Source organism: Balaenoptera acutorostrata, chromosome 2 (genome assembly GCF_949987535.1).
Source record: "Balaenoptera acutorostrata chromosome 2, mBalAcu1.1, whole genome shotgun sequence".
NCBI lineage: Eukaryota > Metazoa > Chordata > Mammalia > Artiodactyla > Balaenopteridae > Balaenoptera > Balaenoptera acutorostrata.
The window spans coordinates 179,174,452-179,195,708 of NC_080065.1; the positions used below are offsets into that span (position 1 = coordinate 179,174,452).

Genomic DNA, 21,257 nt, shown 5'->3' on the forward strand with positions numbered 1-21,257 from the left:
GGAGACACCTGGTGCCTGTTTCTGTGGAAACCGGGGTGGGGGGCACGGTTCGAAATGAGCCGTGGGTTCGAATCCCGCCTCCGCCATTTCCACCAGCTGTGCGATTTTGAGACACACGTTCTCCACTCCAAGGCTCCTAAAGTATCCCAAAGTGAGGAGGATCATCATTTCCTCTCTGACCCGCGAGTTAAGAGAGATGATGTATGCACAATACTTGGCACACTGGCGCCACGCACTTGGGGGCCTGAGAAGGGGATAGCACCTTGGCAGTTACTCATCTGGGCTCCAGCTCCTGAGGACCGGCTGTCCCCCGCGGGGGCCCTGTCTGCGGACGGGCTGAGGCATGGAAATTCCACATCACCTTCTGGAAATTCAGAGCAAGGCGGGAGCTTCGTGAATAATTCACCCCCTCCCAGTTTCCGCTCAAAGCCCCAGCCTTGGCCTCAGGCCTCTGGCTTCTTCCCCAGAACCTTCGGGTGGGGGGAAGAGATCCCCCAACATCCCCTGTTCCATCTGTTTCCTTCCCCCATCTGTCTCCCCTCCCCATTTGCCTCCCCTCCCCCATTTGTCTCCCCACCCTTTGCCTCCCCTCTCTTATCTGTCTCCCCACTCCAATTCTTTCTCCTCTGCCCCCTTCTGTCTCCCCGTCCCCATCCCTGTCTTCTCCCTGTCTCTGTCTCCCTCTCCCCAGCTCTTTCCTTGCCAAAAATTGTCTCCTTCATCATCTGTAAGTTTCCATCTTTCTCCTCTCTCTCGCTCTGTCCCTATCCCCATTTCTCTCTTCTCATCTCTACCCCCATCTCCCATCTCTCTCCCGATCTCCCAGACGTTTCTCCTTCTCTGTCTCTCTGACTCTCTCTCCCTCCTGTCATCCCCTCTCCTTGACTTATGAGGTTTCTTCTCTCTCTGCTGCCAATGGGGGAAGCTGGAGGGGGCCCAGCGTGGCGGGGGGGGGCGCCAGCCCAGGCCGGGAGCCCAGCCTGGCAGCTTCTCTCAGATCTGGGACGACCATTTCCTCCTTCAGCCAGGGAGGCCACTCGGGTTACGAGTTCAGGACTGTAGGAACTGGGAGGAGACTGCTAGTCGGGGAGGCCTTCTTACAAGCCGGAGACCCTAGCCTGGTGGGGGCTCTACGTGAGTCACTTTGTCCCTCAGAGACATGATTGTGTGGGTTACTTCTGTCTGTTTTCGGCCCTGCAGGACCTGACCTGTGTGAGGATGTGAGAGTGTGTGTGGGAGACAAATGGAAACTTGCGCTGGGCTGTGGGCGGGTATCAGGGGTTCGCCGTGTGCCTGGTTTGCGTCTCTGCGCTTGTGTGTGACCACGTGTACCTGGGTGTGTACGTGCCTGACGCAGAGATACAGACACGCTCAGCCCACGGGGTATTTTCCTTTAAGTCGTGGTGTGTGCGTGTGTGACCGCATTTTGTTTTTATTTTTTTTTGTTGTTTTTTAAATTATTTATTTTTGGCTGCGTTGGGTCTTCATTGATGCGTGTGGGCTTTCTCTAGTTGCGGCGAGCGGGGGCTACTCTTTGTTGCGTTTCGCGGGCTTCTCATTGTGGTGGCTACTCTTGTTGCAGAGCACGGGCTCTAGGTGCACAGGCTTTAGTAGTTGTGGCACGCGGGCTGAGTAGCTGTGGCTCGCGGGCTCTAGAGCGCAGGCTCAGTAGTTGTGGTGCACGGGCTTAGTTGCTCTGTGGCATGTGGAATCTTCCTGGACCAGGGCTCGAACCTGTGTCCCCTGCATTGGCAGGCGGATTATTATTATTATTATTTTAATTAATTAATGAATTAATTTTTGGCTGCGTTGGGTCTTCGTTGCTGCACTCAGGCGTTCTCTAGTTGTAGCGAGTGGGAGCCTCTCTTTGTTGCGGTGCGCGGGCTTCTCATTGCGGTGGCTTCTCTTGTTGAGGAGCACAGGCTCTACGGGCGCGGGCTTCAGTAGTTGTGGAACATGGGATCAGTAGCTGTGGCTCGAGGGCTCTAGAGCGCAGGCTCAGTAGTTGTGGCGCACGGGCTTAGTTGCTCCGTGGCATGTGGGATCTTCCCGGACCAGGGCTCGAACCCATGTCCCCTGCATTGGCAGGCGGATTCTCAACCACTGCGCCACGAGGGAAGTCCTGTGACCACATTTTGAACACACAGTTGCTCCCCAAATCTGTGCTATTTCCAGTTGTCTTTTTTTTTTTTTTGGACTGCACCACGCTGCTTGTGGGATCTTAGTTCCCAGACCAGGAATCGAACCTGCGCCCCAGCAGTGAAAGCGCTGAGTCCTAACCACTGGACCCGCAGGGAATTCCCTCCAGTTATGTTGTTGTAATTGTCTGTGCCGGGAAAATCCACGGACACACACACATACACATACACACACACAGATTCCATGTGTCTATCTTTGCTGCTTTGTGCAGTGGTTTGCATGTCTCACTGGGTATCCGTGTGTGTCTTTGTGCTGTATTGTTATGTGCACACGCAGAGGTGTGTGTGTGACTGTTGTGGTATACCTGTGTGTGAGTTCTGGAGCCATGTTACCTGGGCCAAATCCCATTGCCGATCCTTTCTTTGGCTGTGTGACCACAGGCAAGTTGCTCACCCTCTCTGAGGCTCCATTCTCTGCTGTAGAATGTGGCTACACACAGAAACCAGCTCTGTTTGCTAGGATTCAATGAGATACAAAATGTAGAGTTTAGAGTCATGCCTGGCAGGCAGCAGGTGCCGCTGATATTCGCTATTGTTGTTCTCTGTGGTGTGTGTGTGTGTGTGTGTGTGTGTGTGTGTGTGTGTGTGTGTGTGTGTCTGTGCCTGTCTATGTCTGAGGCTAGGATCCACCCAGCCTCCCTGGGCCTGCAGCCTCCCACGCTCTGTGCTCTGCTGTAGGGGGAACGTCCAGGGCACTGAACTGTGTTATCAGGCTCTGGTGGCCTGGGCAGGAGGGTCTGGCAATTCTGCCTCAGTTCTCACATGGGAAATGCTAAATATTTACAGTTGGAGCTCCTGGGCTCAGCATCACCGCTCTAGTCCCAGGCTCTGGGTGGCCGGGGGTGGTTACCAAGCCTCCTCCCTCCTGATCTCCCACCAGCCTCTCCCCTTCTCCACTTCAGAGGCCCTGCTGGACCCTCAGCTCCTCCTCGGACTTCTTGTGTCTGCTGCGGGCCTTGCTGAACTCAGGGTCTTGGTCGTGAGAGGTGAGAGCGCAGGAGGGTGGGAGGGCAGGTGGAGGCTGAATCTGTCTGTTGGGAAACCTGGGCCTTGGCTTGGCTGGGGGACTCCCCAGACCTCCTCTTTACCCCAGGCTGAGATCCTGGAAGGCAGTGGATGTTACACACACTCTAGTTCCAACGGGTTTGGTCCATCCCTGTTGTGGAGGGCCTGATGTCTTCGGGCGGGGGGCGGCAATGAGAGGACCCTGCTCTGCCCTTGGTAGCTAGTGCTTGGGGTGTGAGTACAGTAGTGAATATGCCTTTCTCCAGCACAGAACCCTCCATGGTTCCCACGTGACTCACAGTAAAACCCCAAATCCTCCTCAAGGTTCACAAGGCCCTGCACACTTTGCCCCCATCACCTCCTTGTCGTCACTTCCTCCTGCTCTCCCCCTTACTCATTCTGTTGCAGTCTTACAGGCTTCCCTGCTATTCCTTGGGCATATCAAGTAAGGTTCCACCTCAGGGCCTTTGCACTTGCTGTTCCCTCTGCCTGAATGCTCTTCCCTTTCTCTCTCTTCCTTCAGGTCTTCACTCAAGTGTCATCTTCTCAGTAAGGTCTGACTCCTCTATTTAAAATGCCCCCCCAGCCCAGGTCTCCCACCTCCTTCCCTGTTTTTCTACTAAGCACTTACCTCTGGCCTACCCACCATCTGTTTTCCCAACCTGCTCCACGAGGGCAGGGGTTTTGTCTGTGTTGGTCACAGCTGTGTCCCCATCTCCTGGAACAGCTCCTGACACACAACAGGTGCTCAAGGAATGCTTGTAGAGTGTGTGAACAAGGCAATGTGTGTGACAATGAAGTCTGCAGGACATGCGCCTGTGTGGCCACCAGGATGTGTGGGTTTGGATATGGTGGATCTTGGCGCGGACAGGGCCAGCATGTGGACATGTGGAACATTTTCTTAATGTTGGCATGTGCACGTGGGAGGGATGTGTTTCCCCATCAGACAGCCTGCAAGTGTGTGAACCCCAGGAATGAAGGCAATGGAGGCCCGTGTGTGGATCCTGCAGGGCCGCGGGTTGGTGGCCACAAGTATACACCCTTGAGCGAAGACACCTGTATAAGCTCACCTGTGGGAGCCAGGGAACACGTGGCGGGGGCGGGGCATGTGGGCAGACCCGGGGCATGTGGGTGTTGTGTGCGGGGTGTGTGTGACACCCGGCACTGTTTTAGGCGCTGCGGACAGAGCAGTGAACAAAACCCAGCCTCAGCCTCTGGGAGCTGATGTTTTGGTGGAGGAATTCAGATCATAAACAATGGCAAACAAACAAGGCAATTGCAGAGTGATAAAGGCTAAAATGAAATAGACGGACTGTGCTAGGGCGTGCCCAGGCAGGGGCAACTCTAAATGGGGTAGTCAAAGAGGGCTTCTTTTTGTTTTTAAGTTTATTTTTGGCTGTGTTGGGTCGTCTTTGCTGCACGCGGGCTTTCTCTAGTTGCGGTGAGTGGGGGCTACTCTTTGTTGCGGTGCGCGGGCTTCTCATTGCGGTGGCTTCTTTTGTTGCAGAGCACGGGCTCCAGGCACATGGGCTTCAGTAGTTGTGGCACGCGGGCTCAGTAGTTGTGGCTCGAGGGCTCTAGAGCACAGGCTCAGTAGCTGTGGCACACGGGGTTCGTTGCTCTGAGGCATGTGGGATCTTCCCGGACCAGAGATTGAACCCGTGTCCGCTGCATTGGCAGGCGGATTTTTAACCACTGCGCCACCAGGGAAGTCCCTCAAAGAGGGCTTCTGAGGAGGAGACAGCTGAGCTGAGACCTGAATAAGGAGAGACAGGGAGCTGTGATAAATTCAGGGAAGAATATTCCAGGCTGTGGAAACAGCAAGTGCAAAGGCTCTGAGGCTGGAGGGTCCCTTGTGTGTTTGAGGAACAGCCAGGCCAGGGTGCCTGAAGCAGAGTGAGCGCGGTGGGTGGGAGGGTGAATGGGAGGAGGGGAGGGCAGGGAGGAGACTGGGCAGAGCATGCAGGGCCTTGTGGGCTGCGGGGAGGACTTGGGCTTTTCCTCTGAGTGAGGAGGAAGCCACAGAGGTCCTGAGCAGAGGAGGAGGGACGTGACCTGACTTGGGTGTTCACGGGTATCCTCTGGCCACTGAGGGAGAAACAGAGCAGAGGTTGAGGATGGAAGCCTGGTGACCTGGCAGGCAGCTGCTCTAAGGAAGTCCAGATGGTGTCTTGAGCTGGGATCATGGGAGGGAGGGAGAATGGGGGGGAGGGAATGTGGAGGAATTCAGGGTCTAAACACAAGAGCTGATAGGCCTGGCTGATGGGCTCCATCTGCCATGAAGCGACATGGATGACTCTGGAGTTTTGGTCTGAGGACGTGGGAAATAGGGTGTCCGCTACTAGACTGAGTTAGTGAGACTTTCCCCTCATCTCCCCTCACCCCCTCCCACCTGTTTTCCCATGGCTTCTGCTCCAGTCTCCTCCAGGTTCCTTTAATACATCAGGCATGGTCCAACCTCAGGGCCTTTGCACTTTCTGTTCCCCCTGCCAGGGACCTCTTTTCTCCCAGATTCCCCCATGGTTTCCTCCCTCACCTCTTTCAGGTCTTTGTTCAAAACTGTCACCCCTTCCAGGTCTTCCCTCCTCTCAAATTGCCCCTGCACATATCCCCATATCTCTGTCTTTTACTGGGTTTTTTTTGTAGTTGTTGTTTGTTTCTTTGGTCGCGCCGTGCAGGTTGCGGGATCTTAGTTCCCAGACTAGGGATGGAACCCAGGCCCCTTGCAATGGAAACCAGGAGTCTTAACCACTGGACACCCAGGGAATTCGCCTCTGTCTTTTACTGTTATCTTTAGTACCTAGGGCTGTCTAATACACTCTATTAATTCTAAGTTTATTTGGTCCTTGCTCACCAGGGCAGGGATTTTTGTGTTTTGTTCCCAATTGTATTCCCAGCGCGTAGAACTGAGGCCAGCACACAGTAAGCACTCAGGGAATGCTTGCTGAATGAATGGACGAGACATACTGACCCGCAGGGCGCCTGGAACTCAGTGGCAAGGCCAGAGCTGGATTCTATTGTAGTATCTCCAGCGTCAGGGCAGGGAAAGGGATGGAGGCGGGCGTGTGTGGACCCTGATCCACGCAGCTGTACACATGTGCATTCCCGCGTGGGACCAGATAGGTTTGGCCCAGCTTGAGAGTAGGGGGTCGAGCCTGGGTTCCGGGGCCCCCTCCTTCCCGTTCATCCTCTGCCTGCAGGTCCGCCATGTCGGCACCCGGGCTGCTCACGATGCAGCTGCTGCTCTTGCTGGACGCTTGGTGGGCGCGCGCAGCCGCCCCGCGCTGCACCTACACCTTCGTGCTGCCCCCGCAGAAGTTCACAGGCGCCGTGTGCTGGAGCGGGCCGGCGGCTCCGCGCCCGACTCCGGAGGCCGTGAACGCCAGCGATGTGGCGGCGCTGCGCGTGCGAGTGGGCCGTCACGAGGAGCTGCTGCGCGAACTTCAGCGGCTGGCGACGGCCGACGGCGCTGTAGCCGGCGAGGTGCGTGCGCTGCGCAAGGAGAGCCGTGGCCTGAGCGCGCGCCTGGGACAGCTGCGCGCGCAGCTGCAGCACGAGGCGGGCCCGGGGGCGGGGCTAGGCCTGGGGGCGGAGCCTGCCGCCGCGCTGGCGCTGCTTGGGGAGCGCGTGCTGAACGCCTCGGCCGAGGCGCAGCGCGCCGCCGCCCGCTTCCACCAGCTGGACGTCAAGTTCCGCGAGCTGGCACAGCTGGTCAGCCAGCAGAGTGGCCTCATCTCCCGCCTGGAACGCCTGTGCCCGGGGAGTGCGGGCGGGCAGCAGCAGGTAACTCTGAAACTATCCCCCTCGCCAAATAGCAGCCACTTCTTGCGAGCCTCTTCCGTAGATGGGCCTCCTGAAACCCCATGCTCTTTTTTTTTTTTTGGCCGCGCTGCGGGGCATGCGGGATCTTCGTTCCCCGACCAGGGATGGAACCCGTGCCCCCTGCAGTGGAAGCACCGAATCTTAACCACTGGACCGCCAGGGAAGTCCCAACCCCATGATTCTCAGTTCCAAAATACAAAAAGCTCCAAAAACGGACCCCTACCTCTTTCCCAGTAACTCATTTGGGTCAAAACGCAACTGGTAGCTACTTAAAGTCTTCACTTATCTACCTAATATGAATACTCATCGGACCCTATAATCAAGCATATTATTAATATGTGGATAACGACCAAAGACCTCGTTGGGGGTGTTAGGTAATATAAAGGTAGACCCTGTATGACTCTTTTTAACTCGTGCTATATTATTCTAAATTCTGGACTATGTCTCGCCTTAGGTTTTGAATAAGCGATTGTTGCTTTGTGACAGTACCTAACTTACAGGGTTGTCGGGAGGATTCAGTAAGTTAATACTCAATATTGGATGTACTCATATTATCCCAACTTCACAGAAAAGTTTGGAGGCACAGATCGGTTAAGCCGTTAACACCAGAGCAGGAGTTTAAGCCCAGCTCTGTCTCTTCTTGACTACTAGAGTTAGGCTTGGGAGGATCAATACACGCCCCTGCTTGATCTTCCCATCTGGGTGCTAGGAGATTTACGAGCCCAGAGCGTCCTGGGCTAAGGGTTAGTGCGATCACATCTAACTCTCTCGGTTACCCCAGGTCCTGCCACCACCCCTAGTGCCTGTGGTTCCAGTCAGTCTGGTAGGTGGCACCAATGACACCAGCAGGAGGCTGAATTCAGCCCCAGAATCCCAGCGAGACCAGACCCTGAGACAGCAGGGGCCCTTGGCCTCTCCTGTGCCCTCGGGGCACCCTGCTGTCCCTACCAAGCCAGCAGGTAAGACAAGGGCAGGGCTGTTGGGGGTGTGAGGAGCCAGGAGATTCCCAGTGCAGCATGAATAGAGGGAAATATGAGTCAAGACTTTAATGCCAGATTCCTCTCATGCTGGGGGTACTGGGGGAAATGATGCTTTTATTCTGATAATGGAACAGGGAGATATGGCTCTTAACTTTGATAAAGACCAAAATTCTTACTATGGTGTGAAAATAGGAGAGGTACTCTTACTTTGACAAGAGGGCAGGGGATTCAGGACTGCTACTTTGGTGAGAATTTGAGGGAATTCAGAGGGCCATGTTTAAGACCTCTATTCTGATGAGAAGACCATAGAAGGAGAATTTAAGAATCCCAGGCTCCACATTTGCTCTAGTGAGAGAAGAATGACTTAGAGTCTTATTTAGGTAAGAAAAGGGGTATTGGGGCTCTTATTCTGGAGAGGGGATAGGAGAGGCAGTTCGACTGTTCTGGTAAGGGGACCAGTAAGAATCAGGACTCTTAACTCCAGTAAAGGGTTGACTGGTCCAGGTTGTGCCTGTCCCATATCCCTGTGCCCGTAGGCCCATGGCGGGACTGTGCAGAGGCCCGCCAGGCAGGTCATGGACGGAGCGGAGTGTATGAGCTACGAGTGGGCCGGCATGTGATGTCAGCGTGGTGTGAGCAACAGCTGGAGGGTGGAGGCTGGACCGTGATCCAGAGGCGGCAAGATGGCTCCGTCAACTTCTTCACTACCTGGCAGCACTACAAGGTGGGCACGGGTGGGTGGGGCAAGGCTGGGCAGGGTAAGGGGACCTGCTTCTGACTCCCTGACTTTCCTGCCCTGCCAGACGGGCTTTGGGCAGCCTGATGGGGAATACTGGCTGGGCCTTGAACCTGTGCATCAGCTGACCAGCCATGGGGACCATGAGCTACTGGTGCTCCTCGAGGACTGGGGAGGCCGCGGGGCACGTGCCCACTATGATGGTTTTTCCCTGGAGCCTGAGAGTGACCACTACCGCCTACGGCTTGGCCATTACCATGGAGATGCTGGAGACTCTCTATCCTGGCACAATGACAAGCCTTTCAGCACCGTGGATAGGGACCGAGACTCCTATTCTGGTAAAGAGCCCTTATTCTGGTGGTGGGGTGGGGGAGGGAGTAGGAGACTGTTAGTGCGGAAATGAAAGGGGGTGGGGTAAGACTTCCCTCTGGTAAGGATCAGGATAAACAAGAGAGTGGAGGACAGGACTCTTATTCTGGTGAGGGGGTGCGGAGTCCAGATTCATTCTCTGATGAGGCAGTAAGAGTCAGGATTCCTGCCTTTGTGAAAGGTGGTGGGGGGGTGGGGGGAATAGGGGGAGCTATGAGAGCTAGGACTCTTATTCTAGAAAGGAAGTAGAGAAGGTTGTTTTCCCTGATAAAGGAATGAGAGGTAAAACTCCTAGTTTGCAGAAAGGGTGGAGAAAATGTGACTTGTACTTTGGTAAGGGGATAAGGAAGGAATTAAGGCTATTACTCTGAAGAAAGTACGGGGACAGAGGATGCCTGGCAAAAGCCTTGTACTAATGAGGTGCTGGTAGAGGCTTTTATTCTGGTGAGAAGACATGGATTCTCTCTTCCCTCAGGTAACTGTGCCCTGTACCAGCGGGGAGGCTGGTGGTACCATGCCTGTGCCCACTCCAACCTCAATGGTGTGTGGCATCGTGGTGGCCACTACCGTAGCCGTTACCAGGACGGCGTTTACTGGGCCGAGTTTCGTGGTGGGGCTTACTCTCTCAAGAAGGCTGCCATGCTGATCAGGCCCCTGAGGCTGTGACCATCTGTTCGTCTGTCCCCCAGGTCACAGGGGATGTGTGTCAGCAGGAGCGCAAGTTGTCCTGGCCACACCTCCTTTGTGACTCAGTGTGGGCTGTGTCCCACAGACCTCTTCTCGTTGTGGATCTGCTCCCCAGGACCCTGAAAACAGCACCCAGGAATCCCCCTGCCAATATCTTGGACCCAGACGGCTCCCCAAGGGCATTTAGATCTCCGTTTGAGCTCATATTTTATAACAACACAAAATTTCCACAGACCGTGTCTGGTTTGCATCTGCACCTGGCAGGGGTCACTCCCCGTGCCTGCCCTCCTCCTCCTCCTCTTCCTCCTCCTCCTTCAGGTCCTCCAGAATGAGGTTGTCCAGGTCTTCCAGGAGTCCCCCCTGGCTCAGGCAGGTGGCCACAGTGGAGCCACTGCTGATGTGGAGGTTGCTGGGGTGCAGGACTTTGGGCAGGTGGTTCTGCTTCCGACTCTTGGGGTGTGCGCAGGACGTCCCAGGCACGTGGGGCTCTGGGGAGGGAGAGGTTCTGAGGTCCTGGGGCTTGAGGCCACGGGGAGCTCTGGGGAGGGGAGGGGCTGAGGCCACAGGCTCTGGGGCCAGAGCTACAGGAAATTCAGAGGTGAAAGTCACAGGTGTTGAAGCCACAGGAGACCCAGGGACATGGGCGTCACCCGAGACTACAGAGGACACAACAGGAGCCAAGAACACAGAGACCACAGGGGCAGAGTCCACAGGACACTGGGGTGTGGGCCACCAGAGTGAAACCACAGAACTTTATGCGAGGAAACATGGAAGGTAGATGACGCCATGGGAGGTGGGTGTTAGGAGGGGCAGGGGTCCTGAGTGACCTGGAGGTAAGGAGGCTGGAGGACCGTGGAAGACGTGGAAGGAGGGGCCGTTGCAGTGGGAGATGAAAAGGCCTCCAGGACTGAGGCCTTAGGAGGTGTGTGGAAGAAGCAGGCAGAGACCTTGGTTCTTAAAGCCTCAGAGGTGTATGTCCCAGGAGTCAGTAAAGGCCAAGTAGACTGCCCGGAATGGGGGGGTAGGCCATGGGAACGCGCCAGGCCCTCACCTCGCCGATTGTAGCAGTCCTCAGCGGAGCAGGAGTGGGTGTGGGTGCTGCGGCGATCTGTGTCCCGGTCCCAGCGTGGAGGGAGGATCCGTGTCGGATACACGGGGAAGCCGCACCCGTAGCAGGGGGACCGGGACCCCATCTGTGCCCAGCCCCTGGGGGCGGGCAGGGCCGTGAGGGTCCAAGGGCCAGCTGGGCCAGGGTGGGGCCAGGGCAGGGAGGGGTTAGGGCTGGGGTGGGGCAGGGCCGAGGATGGGGTGTGGGGGTGGGGTCAGCGCCCTCACCGGAAGTTGTGCCGACATTTCGGGCAGTGGAACTCAGCCACGCCCCACATCTTTTCACTGGGCACCGGCTCGTAGCGCTTCCGGCATTTCCTGCATCTGGACACCTGGGGGTGCGGAGACAGGAGGAGGCTTGCTGTCAGAGGTGAGCAGTGATAGCCTGGTGTTAGCCAGAGCGAGATTTACACTATGGAAATTGGCAAACACTGTAAATCTGGGGGTGCCTCCGCCCCACGAGAGCCGGTTATTAGGCATTTACCAGAAGCATACCACTGGTCAGGGGGTTCAGAAGCCAGATTTGGGGTTGTGGTTTGGGGGTCAGGTTTGATTTCTGTGGTAGCTGTCAAACTGTGTAGTCAGAGGTCAGGCTCTGGGATAAGAGTTGAGCTTCTCAAGCTGAATGTCAAGTTGAAAAGTCCAGCTCAGTGGGTTGGGGTTAGGGTCTGAGATTGGGGTTGATCTCTGAGGTTGCAGGTCCAGGGCTGGGCTCTCAGAGGCTGATGTTCTTGGGTCAGAGGTTTGGACACTAAGAGTGGGGCTTCGGAGTGGAGCCAGGACAGAACCAAGGTCAGAGGTTGGGTTATCACCTCCTTCCGCTGGGGCACGCGGCGCCACCAGACATGGTCACAGGAGGAGCAGGCGAACTGCCGGTCCACAGCAGGGATGAGGTCTTCCTGGGCACGTTGGAACATGCGTAGGTTGGCTTCTGTTAGTGGCAGGAGCGAGGTCGCCACCGCCTGCAGAATGGAGAGGGTGGTCAGCCCTCTTCTCCCCTTCCTGCCCCTACAGTGTCCCTCCTCCTCACCTATGAACACCCCCATGGATGTCCTCCCTGCTTACCTCCCTGTCCCACATCCTGGACTCACCTGGATGTCCCGGTCCTGCTTCATGTCCTCTGGGGGGTCCTGGGTGGAAACACCAGGGGCAGAAACTGGAGATGTGGTTCACGCCTCTTTTCTGGGGGCGGGGCTTCTGCACGGGGAGGCAGGGTTCTGGCCCCATATAAGAGTAGAGTGTCCCTAACTCAGGAGGAGTTGATTGAGCAGCATACACTTCCTGAGGGCAGGATGTGTGACCTCAGTTGTCCTTATAGCAACCCTGGGAGGTAGGCACACCTGTCATCACCATTGCTCAGACGGGGAAACTGAGGCCCAGAGCCGGGAGAGGGCTTGCCTGAGATTACCCTGAGTGAGCATGGCAGAACAGGCTGGACCCCATGCTCCCTTCCTGCCAATGAATGCTACACACTTGCTGGCATTGTGACAGTCACCTCTTTGAGGCCATGCTGCTTTAGGTTAAGTGCTTGAGCTCTGGATTCAGATAGATGCAGGTTGAAACCCTGGGTTCATCACTTCCAGCTGTGGGGGTGTGGCCAAGCCACTCCTCCTAATGAGGGACATCTAAGAGCCCAGGTTCTGACTCTTGGTGGCCTGGGTTCAAATCCCAGCTGCCACGTGCATTCAGCATGAACCTGGTGAGTGACTTCATCACCCTGTGTCTCAGTTTCCTCATCTGTAAAATGAACATGATAAGTAATAGGACCTGTCTCACAGGACCTGTGGCAATGAAATAAGTCAACAGGTAAAATTCCTGGAGTCCTGCCGCAGGGGAAGTGCTCAATCAATGATACTCTTTGCTATTTTTATCATACTCATTATATGTATAACTGTAAATATATAAATGTTAAGGGTATAATACGTACTTTATTATACTCTTTAACAACCCTGCGCTGGGTCTTTCAGGCACGCCAACCAGTACAGCAGCCACCAAAGCCATCTAAGGGGCAAAGTGGCCATGCGAAGCCTTTCATTCATTCATTCATTCATTCATTCACATGGGCTCCCCTGCCCCTCCCTCTCTCCTCTCTGATCTCCTGCTCATCCCAGCCTGTCTGTGTGTTCCTTTTGTCATGCCACCCCCTCTTCCAGGAAGACCCTCTCCAACCGCTCCCCTTCCCAGAGATCACTCCTCCTTAGTCTTGAAGAACTTGGTACCACCTCCTCCAGGAAGCTTTCCCTGATCTCTTTGGCTCCTCTATAATGACAATCCTGATTCGTTTCACTGCTTAGTTTCTTGTCTCTCTCTTCCATTTAATACAGTCAGCATGTAATGAGCATCTACTGTTTGCAGGCTCCCTGGCCAGATACACGACTGAGAGGTGCATAAGTGAATGAGGCTAGACCATGAGTTGTGGACTGACAAGGCACAGATGGGGCTTGCCATGGATGAGCCTGACCCTTCTGTTCTCCCTCCCCTTACCACATCCTTTGAGGGGAGGGGGCAGTTTACCTGGGCATCCAGGTCATTACTCAGTTCCTGTCCATCTTTCTGCTTTACCCCTGGTGGGGAGAGTAAGTGTAAGTGAAAGGCCTTTGAAAGATCTTGTGGGAGTTTCAGGGCCCGAACCCCGATACAGACCATCCCCCAAAGAGATGATCTCATTGCCTCTTCCTACCCTCAGCAGAGACCACATCCCCTCCCCGCCCCCCAGCGGAACCCCCTGCAGGCAGGACCCCCGCCTGCTCACCGTACACGATGGAGCGCCCCACTCCGGTATGGTCGCTGCCAAATTTCCTCATCAGAGTCCCCGCCTTCTTGGAGGATACCTTCCCATGAAACTTCTCCCGGAGGCGCCGGACGCTCTTCTCCAGCTGGGATTGGGAGAGAGGGGCTCAGATGGAAGAAGGAGAGGCGCGATCGCCCCTCCCCCATCCCTAGGCATCCTTTTTTCACGGCCTGAACTTGACCCTTGGTTTTAGCCTCCGCACCCCCACCCCCCCAATCCCTCTACTGCATTTCCTGGAAAAAGCCAAAGTCCCCACAGGGCACTGGGGGAGGGAGCGGACTAAGGCGCACGTCCCAGGCTAAAGGAGGAGGCCGGCCAGGTAACCCCTGGCCTCTGACCCTTGACCCAGCAGCCCCCGCTTCTCCTCGAGGAGGCCGCATTTCGCTCTGGGGCATGTGGCGGTCACTCTCCTTTCTGAAGGGGACGAGTGCCAGCCTGGGGGAAGGTCTAGGTTTCGGATGGAGTCCCCAGGAACTGCGAAGCCCCCTCCGCGCCCCCGGCTCCTCCCCAGCAGCTCTCGCGGGCCCCCGGCCCAGTTGTAGCCTTCTCCTACCTCCACACCTTCCTGAGACATGGTGGCGGCGCAGGTCCCCGCGAGGGTCCGCACTGGGCGCTCAGCGCCCCCCTACCTGGGCGCGCCCGTCTGTCCAGCTGCCTCTCAGGGCAGGGGGCGGGGCCTCCAGGCCGGCTCCGCCCTTCCTTTCCAGCCCTCCGTTTCGCTTTCGATTGGAAAGGGGGGGGACGGGGCGCGCTGGCTCCGCCCTGGCTCCACCTCTGCTCTTGCGCCCCAAACCCAGGCGGGCGCCCCCGATCTGCACCCTGCGGCGGAGCGCGCAGATCTCGGGCGGGGGAGGCGGCGCGGCCTCTGCAGTCGGTCACATGTCCCCACGCTGCGCGGGGTCCGCGTCTTCACGTCCCTCGTGGGGGCGGGGCCGCATCTGAAGGCCGCGGTGTGTCTCCCGGCCCCCGCTAGCTCGCGCTCCCCCAGTCCATCGCTCTGTCCCCTCCCCTCCCGTCTCCTCCCCTCCCCCAGGAATCAGGCGCTAATTAGGACCTGGACCCCTTTCTCACTTTGAGCCTCATACCTCGCCACGTCCCCTCTCTGAACCTTAGTTTACTCCTCTGTAAGATGGGGATGATGATAGTGGCTACATCCTGGGGTGTGGGTTTGTGTGTGTGTGTGTGCCCGCGCGCGTGCGTGTGCCAGGATTCGAGTCCCCGGGTAGAGCACTTAGTAGCGCCTGGCATGCTGTAGACATTCAGCTAGTCCCTGGGCCACCTACTATGTGCAAAATATGAAGGGGCAGGCAGTTGGCGGGGAAGGAGGAAGTGCTTGCTAAAAATACTGGTTCCTGGTCCCTAGCCGTCCTGCAGAATCGGGCTGTCTAGGGGTTCCAGGGAATTTGCACTGTAAAACGGAAGGTTGAGAACCCCGGGGGGCCAGGACAATTTTAACCTAGCAAGGGGGGGAGGGGCTCTGGCCCAGCCTGGCCGCATCAGAAATGGCTTCTTGGAGGAGTCCTGGAAGTGTGAAGTCTCAGCAGGTGACGAACGGAGTGGGGGAGGGAAGCAGCTAGCCGTGCAAAAACCCCAGAATCAAGGGAGTCTAGCGCTTTGGGCCAGGGCTTCTCAGCCTCAGCAATACTGGCATTTTGGGCTGGATGGTTCTTCGCGGTGGGGCCCTGCCGTGTGCATCGTAGGATGTTTAGCAGCATAACTGGCCTCAACCCACTAGATGCCAGTGGCACCCCTGCCCCAGTCGTGACAACTGAAAATGTCTCCAGACGTTGCCAAATGTCCTCTGAGGGTGGCAAAATTGCATTAGGATAAATGACTCCCAAAACTGTTTTTCAACATGCACCTCTATCAGTAAAAATGTTGAAGCTCAACCCCCAGAGGGATATTTGTTTATAAATTATATACCAATACAGTTATACTAGGAGATTCTGTAGATCACTTTATAATAATGTGTTTATTACATAATGATATTCCTTAGCAAACTTAAAGAAAAGATTAAAAAAATGTTCTAATGTTTTCTACTTGAACCCCAAAGTTTTGTTTGTGGGGTCTATGCACCCCTCCCTGGGGCGCATGTAAACAGTTCATGGTTCTTCGTGCTGAGTGGTGGGATTTCAGGCAGGGAAGGGGCGGTAGAGGCAGCACAGAGGACCTGGGATTTTATCCTGAGGGAAGTGGGGAGGCGTGGAGGGGCTCTCCCAGTATAATTGCCAATTACTACTTACCCAGTGGAGAGGGAGGTCACAGCTACGTCCCACCCCTTGGTCAGGGTGGGCACAGAGCAGGCAGGAAACAGGTGGGAGTCTGATCCAGCCCCCATACAACTCAGGTCTGCTAGATTCTCATCCTAATGGCCACCACAGTGAGAGCTTACTCTGTGCCAGGCACTGTTCCACTGTGGACCCAGCATCAAAGAAAGCAAAGATCCCTGCCCACATAAAGCTAGCATTCTAGTGGGGGAGACAGACAAGAAACACATATGTAATAGGATAGAAGAGAATACATGCCAGGATGAAAAATGAACTGGGGCAGGGGGATGGGTAAAGGGAGTTTAGGGAAGCCTGCAGGAAGTAACATCTGAGTGGAGACCTGAAGGATGTGGGAGAAGAGAGTTCCAGGTAGAGGTGGGAACCTGGGACTCTTGTTACCAGGTGTTGTAGTTCTCTATTGCTGCATAACAAATTATCCTCAAATGTAATGGCTTAAAACAATAAACATCAGTTCATATAGTTTTTGTGGGTCAGGTATCCACGAATGGCTTTACTGAGCTTTCTGGCTCAGGGTTTCCATGAGGTTGTAGTCAAGATGTTGACTGGGGCTGCAGCCAGCTGAAAGTTTGACTGGGGCTGGAGGATCTTGCTTCTGTGATGGCTCACTCACATGACCGGCAGGTGGGTGCCGATTGTTGGCAGGATGCCTCAATTCCTCCCTACTTGGGCTGCTTGAGCTTGATACTCCCAACCTGGCAGCTGGCCTCCGCAGAGCAAGCAACACAAGAGAAGGAAAGCCAGGTGGAAATTGTATATTTTCAAGACCTCACCTTGAAAGTCACGTAGCATCACTTCTGCCGCCACATCCTGTGCGTTAAAATTGAGTCACTAGATCCAGACCATGTTTAGGGAGAGGGGAATAAAGACCCTGCCCTCTTTCCCCTCCTCCCCTCCCATCTCCTGCTGGAGCCTCTCACTGGCTGCACCAGCAGGCAAGGAAGGTAAGGGAGCAAGTCATGCAGTTAGCCTGTCAGGGCACAGAGCAGGGGGAGAAGGGTGAGAGTCAATTCAGAAGGACAAATAAAGATACAACCTGAGTATTGAATTTTGGCATTTGTAGATGATCAGAAAAACAGATTCCCAGCGAACACATGGGGGCGCTACCTACCCACCAACAGTTCTGTTTGAGCTTTGTGGCCATCTTGGTCTGTCTGGCCAGATGTAGCTTGGTTGTACAGTGAGTGGTGTGAACATTTCTGCATTTTATCCTTTGTCTTTATAAAAAGGTGTGGAAAGGGAGAAAATGGATGTGCTGATAACAGTGATAAGAAGTGTAGCCTCTGACACTTTAGTATAATTGAGTCAAAGATGGAGCCCATTTGATCCATCCATTCATTAATTTGACAGACATGCATCAGGTGCCTCCTATCCGGCAGGCGTGGTGTCTGGCACCATTTCTGCCCTTCCGGAGTCATGGTCTTAATGGGAAAGAGAAACATGAAGCAGATGATATCACAAGTAGTTATTTAATTATATTTATGATATGTACCAAAAAAGAGAAATTGAGAGATCCATGAGAAAGGATAACACATGGGACCCTGAACTGGGTAGGGTGGTCAGGGAGGGCTTCATGGAGGAGGTGCCTCTTGAACTGAATTTTTTTTTTTTTACCGCTCCACGTGGCTTGAAGGATCTTAGTTCCCTGACCAGGGATTGAACTGTGGGTCAGGGCAGGAAAGCTCTGAGTGCTAAACACTGGACCTCCAGAGAAATCCCAATGAACTGAAATCTTAACACTTTCTAAAACACTGTGTCAAGTGTTTTGAACTATGTATCTCATTTGATCCTCATAGCAATCCTATAAGGGGGGTAATATTGTTACAAAAGGGAAGACAGGTTCAAGAACTTGCTCAAGGGGGGCCCTCCAAAGGATGAATAGGAACTAACTAGGTGAAGAGGTGCAGGGTAGAAAGAGCAGCAAGTGCAAAGGCCCTGAGGTGGGAAGGGGCAGGGGCTATTGCAGAAATCTATAGGCCACCATGGCTCCGGCTTAGCGAGCAGGGGGGGAGAGTGGAGGGAGGGGAAGCTCATGCCCAAAGCAGCAAATCCTGACCTTCAGTTGAACCTTTTGAGGCGTATGCTGGGTGACCATAGGTTTAATTGTGGAGGAAATGGACCCGACTGGAGCATGTGTGTACTTTTTGCAACCTAGTCAATTTCCCCCTCAGTTTAATTAATTAATTAATTAATTAATTAATTAGACCATGCTGCGTGGCCTGCAGGATCTTAGTTTCCTGACTAGGGATAGAACCCGTGCCACCTACAGTGGAAGCGAGGAGTCTTAACCACTGGACCGCCAGGGAAGTCCCCCCTCAGTTTAACCAAATGAAGAAATTTGGGGATGCCCAGAATTGGAGATGTTGGGAAATGGGAAATCTCCAAACTGTTGGTTGGAAAGGGCATCCCTTGGTAGAACCTTTGGAGAGGGCAAGTCGGCAACACCTACTAAAGCATTGTGTGCTATTTTTTTTTAATAACAAAATATTTTTATTAATTAGCTATCAGACATGCCTCTCCAAACTTTTTCCCCACATTTTATGTCTATGTACTCTTTTTTTATATACATTTATTTATTTATATTTTTTATTTTTGGCTGCGTTGGGTCTTTGTTGCTGCGTGCAGGCTTTCTCTAGTTGCGGCGAGCAGGGGCTACTCTTTGTTGCGGTGCGCAGGCTTCTCACTGCGGTGGCTTCTCTTGTTGAGGAGCACGGGCTCTAGGTGCGCGGGCTTCAGTAGTTGCGGCACGTGGGCTCTAGAGCGCAGGCTCAGTAGCTGTGGCGCACGGGCTTAGTTGCTCCGTGGCACGTGGGATCTTCCCAGACCAGGGCTTGAACCCGTGTCCCCTGCATTGGCAGGCGGATTCTTAACCACTGCGCCACTAGGGAAGTCCTATGGCTACGTACTCTTTAATTGACTCTTCATATGACAATGATTTGTAATATTTTCTATAGAGAGAATACAAAGATAATTTATCTTTTCTCTAGCATGGTTGATCAGTATTTGTTTTTTATTATTAATAACAGAAAAAATTTTTTCATCCTCGTAGTTCATTATTCCTGTGTGTGTGCACGCGCGCATGAAATTTCAGAAGATTGTGTGCTATTTTAATTGTCTCTTTCAACTTCCGTATTCTGATGCTTTGACAGCTGGGGCCTCGCTGACCCTTCCTGGGCACACACACAAACCATTTGTGTGCATTTCTGCATGTGGATCTCCACACCACCTCTACTTTCCACATGACATATTTCTCTAGCAATCGAATTTTTGGGGGTCTTTTTTGCAACAAGCATCCATAACTTTTGTAATGAGAACCAAGAAAATACACAATAAGACAAATCCAATTACTTTTTAAAATAACATGTACGAAACCCTGGATATCTATCTTTGACAATGACACCTAAGAGGTGAGAAGTAATTTGGGATTTCATAATTTGTGCAGTCCTTAGTAAATGGAATGTCCTTTACAGCACAGAAATCTATTGTTCAAGTTTTGCGAAGTCACATTCAAACACGTTTCCAAGAATGCATTATGTGCAAAAGTTGGGTAGCTTGTTTGGGACTCTGCTCAAATGAATTTGGTGAGTGGAGAAATTGCAGCAGCTAAAAGAGCCTGAGTGTATCCAGGGCCCAGCTGGGCGCCAGGCTCTCTGTGGGGTGTCCTCCAGGCTTTAGGCTATCAAGTCATCCCTCAGCCTTCTGGGTAGGTGCCAGGGTCCCTTTTTCAGATGAAGAATCTGAATTTCAGAGCAATTAAGCAAATCATGCAGGCACCTGGCTTATAGGTGGCACAGTCAGGACTTGAACTCAGGCCAGCTGACCGCAATGCTCCTTCCAGCTGGAATTGACAATGAGAAGTATAGAGGTCAAGAGGGCACACGTTGGAACCAGACAGTCTGGATTTGAGTCCATTCCTAGCTCTTTGAGCAATTTCTTTGCCTTTCTGGGCCTCAGTTTCCCCATCTCTGAAATGGGAATAGAGTTATGGTGAAGGTTCCGTAAGTTAATATAGATAAACCATTTAGAACTGGGCTGTCTGAAAGGGTAGCCACTGGTCACATGTGGCATTTGAGCTCTTGAAACGTGGTGGGTCCTAATCCAGATGTGCCACCGATGTCAAATGCACGCTGGATTTTGAAGATTTATGTGAAATAACACATCATTGACTTTTTGTACTGACTTCATGTTGAAATGGTATTTTGGATATATTGGGCTAAATAAAATTATTATAATTAATTTCACTGGTTTTGTTTTGCCTTTTTAATGTGACGACTAGAAAATTTAGTATTACATATGTGGCTTGCATTATATTCTTATAGGATTTAGAGGATGCAAAACATAGTAACCCTCCAAGGAGCATGTAGCTATTTTTACGACCACACCACCTTGGTTATGTTGCTTTTCCTAAGGCATTAACTGTGGGAAAACAGTTCTCTGCTCCAGCCCTGGGCCTGGTGGCCCTGTGTCTGCTCCTGGCAGCAGAAATACCCACAGTTAATTATTGATCCCACATTCCGGAAAGTTCACAGGGAAAGTATCGGGAAAGTTCATGAGGTACCCTTAGCTCTGGGAGCTGGCCAGGTGACTTCATCTCTTTATATTTCACATTTTGAAATTTCAAATTTGTGGATAGCCCCCCTAAAAAACAGGACACTGCCTTTTTTTTTTCTGATTGCAAAAATTGTGTGCTTGTTCTTAAAAAAAAATGTTAAACATTAAGAAATATTTGATTTAGAAAGAGGAAGTCTTTATATACATAGGAAAATAAAATCTTAAGTTATAGTTTTGCTGTGGCCATAGAGGTGTCCATAAACTGCAGGAAAGAGGACACAGGGTGTGCAAGCAAACCATGGACAGTTCTGGTTCCTTGCGGGGGAGGGGAGGATTTGGATGGGGCATCACATTTTCTTTCCCATATGCCTGCCTTTTGGGGAATCTTTTTGCTAGGTCTTCATGTATGATTAAAAACAACAACAACAACAAAAATAATAAAGGAAGGGATGGTAACTCCTCATTGCCCTGCTCCTAGGATAAGCCTCATTAAATCTGATGTATTGGATTGGCCAAAAAGTTTCTTCAGGTTTTTCCACAACATCTTCTGGGAAAACCCGAATGAACTTTTTGGCTAACCCAATATATTCTTCCAGATCTTTTTCCTTTGAGCTACTTATTTTTCTTTCTGACTTCATGATGGTGATATTTGAAGAAAAACAGTAACTTGAAAACATCCAGATTTCTAAACAGAGTTCAGAATCAAAAGAGAAACTTTGTTGCCAG

The 21,257-nt window shown here is 53.0% G+C and overlaps 2 protein-coding genes across 6 annotated transcripts; one reads left to right on the top strand and one right to left on the bottom strand.

The window, feature by feature from the left end:
• Positions 1-99: 99 nt before the first annotated feature.
• On the top strand, positions 100-9,776 carry ANGPTL6 (angiopoietin like 6). Of its 5 annotated transcripts, none has more exons than XM_057541854.1 (7): positions 1,062-1,134; positions 3,101-3,184; positions 6,404-6,986; positions 7,807-7,984; positions 8,542-8,729; positions 8,809-9,079; positions 9,586-9,776. In XM_057541854.1, exons 3-7 carry the CDS (start codon positions 6,411-6,413, stop codon positions 9,774-9,776), a joined length of 1,404 nt encoding a protein of 467 aa, XP_057397837.1. In that variant the 5' UTR covers positions 1,062-1,134; positions 3,101-3,184; positions 6,404-6,410. The 5 variants fall into 5 exon arrangements, with proteins under 5 accessions (XP_057397839.1, XP_057397836.1, XP_057397838.1 ...); XM_007169004.3 differs by having other exon boundaries at positions 1,106-1,134; positions 3,079-3,184; XM_057541856.1 differs by lacking the exons at positions 1,062-1,134; positions 3,101-3,184 and adding an exon at positions 100-151.
• Positions 9,777-10,059: 283 nt separating this feature from the next.
• SHFL (shiftless antiviral inhibitor of ribosomal frameshifting) lies at positions 10,060-14,551 on the bottom strand. Its single transcript, XM_028163221.2, has 8 exons — positions 14,249-14,551; positions 13,657-13,780; positions 13,419-13,468; positions 11,996-12,034; positions 11,717-11,866; positions 11,133-11,236; positions 10,849-11,003; positions 10,060-10,285 (listed from the first exon to the last, which is right to left on the bottom strand). The coding sequence occupies exons 1-8, from the start codon at positions 14,267-14,269 to the stop codon at positions 10,065-10,067; spliced, it is 864 nt and encodes a 287-aa protein (XP_028019022.2). The 5' UTR covers positions 14,270-14,551; the 3' UTR covers positions 10,060-10,064.
• Positions 14,552-21,257: the final 6,706 nt, after the last annotated feature.